The 7,400-nt window shown below is 45.1% G+C and overlaps 1 protein-coding gene across 1 annotated transcript in view; it reads left to right on the top strand.

Moving 5' to 3' along the window:
- Positions 1 to 373: 373 nt before the first annotated feature.
- E2F7 (E2F transcription factor 7) overlaps positions 374 to 7,400 on the top strand; it is a 33,271-nt gene continuing 26,244 nt past the window's right edge. Inside the window, exon 1 of the mRNA XM_052641327.1 lies at positions 374 to 463. Within this exon, the coding sequence (XP_052497287.1) occupies positions 374 to 463 (90 nt within the window). The remainder of the gene's footprint in view (positions 464 to 7,400) is intronic.

Here is a 7,400-nt window from a genome sequence, read left to right as displayed (position 1 = left end):
CCCCGTCAAAGCCGAATTCCTCCCAGTTCTTTGCGCCAAAATTAACTGACCCAGGAGACCCTGTACTTTCTGACAGATTTGCCCTACACCCTCTTGACATGAAACTTCATTTTGTCCTGTTACTTTTCATTCAAAACGACTATTTTTATCAGGTTTTTTTTTCTTCCCAATTTCAGTCATTGCTAAGCACAACTTTAAGTGTTTGTGTTCGTTCATGTGCGTTTTACAGACGCGGGGTAGCCACGATCCTGGAAATTCCCAGGATGAGTTTAGGGAGGGGAAGTTCATGTTCATGAGCAAGTAATAGATATTTCTGTTGACGGAAAGAATATCCTACTGCAAAGTCATTTTCTAATGTAACTGTACGTTACAGATGGAGGTAAACTGTCTAACGCTAAAAGACCTGATCAGCAGGCCGCCCAGACTAGATTTTGCAATTGAAGATGGGGAAAATGCACAAAAGGTAAGTGAACTTAAATACCTTAAGCTCTATCATATTTCGGATGGTAATGTCTAATTCAGTTAAGGATTCTAGCACCCCACTTGTGTTTGCCTTATAATAATCTTGGTGAACATTTTAGAACTATGCTTTTTTTTAATGGAGGAGACATCCAACCATTATCCTTCAGTTTCTCAGTCACTGAGTAATGGAAAGAGGCTAGGTTACATGTAATGCTGAAGCAAATTTCTATGAATCGAAGATATGCGGGACACTGCAGTCAAAAGATTGTAGTACTTATAGTTATCAAGAGTAGAATTAATGCATTAATGCAAATGAACTTACAAAACAGGCTCACAGACTTCCCGTAGGCGCTTCTGGTCGGGGGTGTAGGGAGAAGGAAGCGTTTAGCGAGTTTGGGATGGACGTGTACACAGCGCTATATTTAAAACAAATAACCAACAAGGACTTACTGTATAGTACAGGGGACTCTGCTCAATGTTCTGTGGCAGCCTGGCTGGGAGAGGAGTTTAGGGGAGAATGGATACATGTGTATGTATGGCTGAGTCCCTTTGCTGTTCACCTGAAACTATCACAGCATGGTTTGTTAATCAGTTATACCCCAATACAATTTAAAAAAAAAAAAAGTGGAATTAGCTAATGCTGGTCAGAAATGTTAAGTCTCAGTTCCCAGGAAAACTCTATGTGCTAGATTATTAAAGTATAGAGAGATGGTCTTCATACTGATGAGGCTGTCCATCTTCCCAAGAGCATGAGCAGTGCCTCCGATGAAGTGACTGAGCTCACCAAGACTGAGTATTTCGCGGCGCCCCTGCTGGTTTTGCCCTTGTGGTTTTGCATGCCTTGTAATTTGTAAGACACTGGGGCTGTGTTCAAGAAACGTGACGAAGTAACCAAGCATAGCAGTGTCTAAACGGCACTCACGTCATCACAATGCCCTTGCCAGCTGGTGCCCTCCTGAAAAGGTGGGCGAGCTTGTTAGTAATGAATATCTAAGCATTTTTAGGCAGAGGCAAGTAGATATGACATAGCCAGGTTTAGAAACTTTAAATATCAATTTGAGCACAGCCACTTCCTTAGGCATTGAACTTCTCTCGGTCCTTGAGCTTTTTAGACTTAGCGTCCATCATGAAACTGCCTGACTGCGAAGCACCTGTTATATGGGCCTTTGAAGAATACTTGACAACCATTTAATTTTGGATAGGTGTGAAATTATATGCTTTTTCATGTATGATTTCTACCACCACCCCCCACCCCAGGGTTTGATTTATTTTTGTTGGGAACAGTAGTATACCAAAACATTAGTGTTTTTAAAGAGGACTTTAAAAAAAATTCCATTTGCCATATGAGAGTGGCAATGCCCAGACTTTAAAGTATATATTCAGAGTTTTGGTTTTGCAAGTTTCAGAGCCAAACTTTTTGTTTTCCTTCATAATTTGGATGGAACAGTCTTGAAAGAATGTGTATACCTTTAAGTAAGTAAGTAAGTAAGTGTTAGTCACTCAGTCGTGTCTGACTCTTTGCATCCTGATGGACTGTAGCCCACCGGGCTCCTCTGTGGGATTCTCCAGGCAAGAATACAGGAATGGGTTGCCATTCCCTTCTCCAGGGGCTCTTCCTGACCCAGGGATCAAACCTGGATCACCTGCACTGCAGGCGGATTCTTTACCATCTGAGCCACCAGTGAAGCCGTGTGTATACCTTTACATAGAGACAGAGCAAAGGGGGAAGAAAAGGCAAAGTTGGTATCCACTTCTTTCCTCCCAAGTGGATGACTTTTTAAGTGCTTTCAACAAGGGTGCTTCTCCTACTCTAGCCCAGTAAGTACTGTGTCTGGCTGAGCTTTCATATTTTAGTGGGTATAGAGAGAATGTCAAATGACTCCATAGAGATTTAGGAAAGTGACTAAAATGTTTGAAATAGAATGCAGGGCTTATTTCACCTGTCAAAGAGATGGCAAAGGAAGAGATGAGTGCTCCAAGAGATGCTCGAAGGGGCTTTCATCTCTCTTTTCACCTTGCTGTAAAGTAAAGGAAAGAAGATTTCTAGGGATACTGAGAATGTGGGATTTGGAGCCAGATCTGGATTTGAATTCCTATTCTACCATTTGTTAGCTCCTTGAGCTTGAATAAATTTATTTATTCAGTTTTTCAACAAATATTTATGTTCCAGTTGCTGGGGATACAGTGTTTTAATAAATCTCCTAGCTTCCCTAAGCCTATTTTTTATGAATTGGAATTAGTAAGTAGACTCTCTTCTCAGGGTGTCTATAACCCAACAACCCATATTGTTCACCCTTACTCAATTGAACTGACAGCCCAAAGATAAATATGATGCGGGCTTAGCCCTCAATCACCTGAGAGATGTTTCAAGGGCTCAGATGTAAACTCACCAACTAGCCTGTGATTTGTTAAGTGCTATAGGGGTGGGAACCAATTGCCCCAGCAGAACAGAAGAGTAAGAAAGAAATTCACAGGGAGTCTAGAGAAAGCTGGAAAGCTTCACAGGGGAGATAATACTTGGGCTGAGGACTTCAGCCTGTGAGGGAACGAGAGGAATAAGGTGGACTTTGTAGGCAGAAGAATCATCTGAGTCTATGCAGTGTGGACATTCAAGAAATGCTCAAAATTTCCAGAGTGGCCAGAAGCTAGTGGTACTTCCTGAAACCCTCTGGTGGGTGCCTGGAACAGTGTCCTGTGGGTCAGTCAGCATGTAGAGGACTTATCTTTCTTGACTGTCTGATCTTCGTCGGTCAAGGTCTATAGTACTGTATTAGGCACACATATTTCTTACCACTCACAGAGAAACTTTTCCTTAAAACGTAAAGTTTACTGTGCCTACGTTGTAAGATTATAAACAAGACTCCTTTTCAGTTGTCTGTACTGCATTTAGGAATGACAAAAGCAGAGAAAGGATGGTTTGGGATGAAGGAATGGACAGTAAAGACTGAGCTTTGGGAGGGCTATGTGAAGGAGATAACTCTTGAGCTAGGTCTTGAAGTAATGAATGCTAAGACTTAGGCAAGTGGAAAGAAAGGATATATGTAAAGAAGTGGAAGCTAACATAGTGAATTTGGGGACCTCACCTAGACTTAGTGGGCATGGGTTTTCTTTGAAGGTCATTCATCCTTTGCATGCTAAGTTGCTTCAACTGTGTCCAACTCTTTGCAACCCTATGAACTATAGCCCATTGGGCTTCTCTCGCCATGGGATTTTCCAGGCAAGAGTACTGCAGTGGGTTACCGTGCCCTCCTCTAGGGGATCTTCCCAACACAGGGATCAGGCTCACCTCTTTTGGGAGTGGTTAAAAAAAGAAGGCGAGTTCGACTCGAAGCATTTATTTATACCCATGTGCTTACAGGTAAATAAATAAATATGTGCAAGGGGCAGTTGGTTGCCTGATTTGGGGATTCATAGAAGGTTCTAGCCAGATACAAACTTGGGAATTATCAAATACATGTTGGTTTTAAAGCCATGAGTGGGTGAGCTGCCCCAGAGAGCAAACAGGGAAGTGTGGAGGGCTGAGGTTTCTAAGAGCAGAAAACGAGGAGCCTATGAAGGAGGCTGAGAAGGAACAGTCACAAATAGAAAGAGAACCAAGAGAGAAAAAGTACTAGCTCAGAAAGACTGAGAGTTTTATAAAGCAGATAGTCAACAGTCTTAACTGCAGCAGTGAGGTCAAATGTGGTGTTTTGCCATTGACTTGTCAACTAAGATGTGATCTGCATGAGAGCAGTGGATTAGAACAGACTGGTGATTTGAGGAAGCCCCAGGGGAACGTCCTGGGTGTGAATTACTCATTCTGGAAAGTGTGCCCTGAAGGGGAAGAGAGAGTGTCGATGACTAGGAGACACCTCCGGGCGTGCCTGTCACATTTGCGATGAGCCTGAAAGAGTAGGGTGAGTTTCAGCGTGATGGTGTGCACAGCCGCTCAGGTGTGATAAGATGCGGGGCAGGTTTGAAGAAACATGGAGGACTGTTTGGGCAAAATGTGGGACATGCATGAAGTGGGACTGGAAAAGAGGTTGGCGCAATATCACCAGGGGCCTTGAACGCGCTGCTGCTGATGTCCTCTTTAAGGTAATGTGATCAAGGCTGCATCTGAGAGAGAAGCAAGATTAGAACCCAGATCTCCTGATGACCAGGTCCTTTCTATGGCAGCTCAGTCGTAATGCTGGTGTAGTAAATAAGAATGATGATGAACTTTCCTACAGCAGTTGACAGATTACAAAGCACTTGGGCCCTTGGTATCTGGCCTGATCCTCACAGCAACTGCGTGGCAGGTAAGCCAAGGTGCACACAAGAACCGAAGAATCTGTTTCCCGGGTGCTCTCTGTAGGACCGCTCTCACTGAAGAGGTTATTTCCAGGGTGTGGCAGCTTTTCCCTGGCCAGCAGATCTGACGCGGAGATAAGCGCTCAGGTGCTGTATCAGGGAGTGCCCTGGGGACGGTGCCCATTTAAGGGATAAGAAGGCAGCAGAATGAGACAGCAAGTGACGTGGAGCAGCAGATCAGTCTCAGCGGAAGTTGGGGTCACCCTGAGCGAAGCTCTGGGATGACCCCCCGCCGCCCCCGGAGTGGTTCTGAGTCTGGCCAAGAGGACCCAGCTTCTCTGTGTCAGTGTGGCCTCTCCCAGCCCCTGAGGATAGTACTGGTCTCTCAGGAAGGGGCATGTCCTGGACGAGTCAGTCCACTTCAGCCAAAGCATGAAGGTGCTTACTGTTGGCACTCCCTCAGCAGCTGGGGAGCTGAGGCATTCGTTCCTTAAGAGAGCTGGGTACACCCCAGTGTCTACCACATGGCTGGGCAGCCTTGCTGGAAAGCCTTGGGGATAGGTACTTTGGTCTGAACCCTTTATTTTATAGATCTGGAAACTTGAGTCCAGACAAAACCAACACTTTGTCCAGTATCAAAAAAATACAGAGTGGAGTCCAAAACCAGGTTTCTCAATCCAATCCCTTCCTCCACTTTCCACAGTGTTGGGATTTGGGGATAGACAGATGGAGCACGGTGTGATTCGGTTGCAGCTGACTTTCTGCCCACCTGAGACCTCAGAACAATTTTCTGTTTTATTTTCTGTGGATGTAGAGATATGGTGATGATCGTAACCTACCACGTGACCTTACTGCCCTCCTACTTACCCAGGGATTGAACTTGGGTCTCCAGCATTGCAGGCAGATTCTTTACCATCTGAGCCACCAGGGAAGCCCCAAGTATTACTTAAACTGTAGTGAAAATACATCAAAGTGCTAGAGGAAATAATTGATCTGAATTGCTCCTCAGTAGGGAAAAGTAGCAGGAGCTCAGTGTTCCTCGGAAGACAGCTACCACGGAGGCAGTGGAGAAGGAGGAAGAATCTCTGCAGCTCCGCAAGCCTGGGCCACACCCTCCACCGTGGGGAGACCTTTGGAAATAACTCGATAATCAAAGCCTGTTGTTCCTTTTGCACCTACGAGGGGCAAGGCATTGTGCCAAAAATAGTGAAGAATGAGACATGTAGAAGTAGCTCCCTGACTTCCAGAGGTGAACAGTCTTGTTAATGAGACAAGACACACGCCCAGGAAGTTAAATAGCAATAAGATGTGCTCTGTTCTATTAGCTCTGAGCTCAAGGATGGATGGTAATAAAGAACGGGAAAGTGCGGGGAGAGAATAGCTAAGTTGTATTGAGTGCTCACTATACGCCAGGAACTATTCTCCTAACTCTGGAGATCAGTATTTTTATGAACTTCGTTTTCAGTTGAGAGAATTAACATACAGTGAGGAGAAGGAAATTGCCTGCACTCACCCTGCTGATGTGCTGGCCCTACCAGCCTGCGTGCAGAACTGCTCCCCATGCCTCTCCATAGATGCTTGTGGGGATCAGTGGCCTGCCGGGTACCCTGGAGCCGCAAAAAAGATAACTCCATCCCAATTCATACTCCAGACAAGCTTATTTCTAGACGCAGAATTTCGGAAACTTGGACGCAGAAATTCAGAAAATGCTATCAGCTATTTCTTGCCCTACCCATGACTTTTATACTGAATGAGTTTGTATGTGACCTCAGGCAAGGTACCCTCCGTGTGCCTCAGTTTCTTCATCTGTCGGCTTGAAAAATAATAATACCCAGGTTAGAGGATTGGATGAGGAGTTAGTGGTGTAAAGCACATGAAACAGGACTTCCCTGGCGGTCCAGCGGTTAAGAATACACCTGCCAATGCCAGGGACATGGATTCGATCCCTGATCGGGGAAGACGCCACAGGGCAACTGAACCTGTGCACCACAACTGCCAAGGCCACCTGCTCTAGAGCCTGGATTCTTCAACAAGAGAGGCCACTGCACTGAGAAGCCCACTCAGTACAACTAGAGAAAGCCCATGCGTAGGAACAAAGATACAGCACAGCCAAAAAAACAAAGGGCATGAAACAGGTATTGTCTGTGGCACATAATATGCACTCAGTACTTTTGCTTGAGAGTTCCCCTGCAGAAGACTCATCAGAATTGCACACTAGTAGGGACTTGTTACGAGATCTGGGGAGATATAGGCTGGATGCTTACTGCTGCAGTGGTGTGAGAAATTGTCACCCCCATCTCCACTCCCTTCCCATTACCCTGGGACAGAACTCACTCACCGTGGCTAGCTGGCAGCTTCCACTGATCCAAGGAACAAGAGATGGCCTGCTGCCACGAATTCCAGTTTCTCCCAAACAATTCTGTTTTCCCTTTTCACATGTTACTCATTTATAGGAAAACACTTTTTTAAAACCACTTCTCAGCCAAGATCCAAGCATCCAATAAGCCATAGAGTGATACAGGAATATCAAATATGCAACTCACCACCATAGAGTGATACAAGAATATCAAATATGCAACTCATCCACCTTGCTAATTACGTTGGGCACAATTGCCTGGAGCTGAATTCAGCTGTGGGAAGAGCAGAATCTTTTCTGGTTTTGAATG

This window comes from Budorcas taxicolor, chromosome 5, assembly GCF_023091745.1.
Source record: "Budorcas taxicolor isolate Tak-1 chromosome 5, Takin1.1, whole genome shotgun sequence".
NCBI lineage: Eukaryota > Metazoa > Chordata > Mammalia > Artiodactyla > Bovidae > Budorcas > Budorcas taxicolor.
Note: the sequence above shows the minus strand (reverse complement) of the source record. Positions and strands in the feature narration are given on the sequence as shown.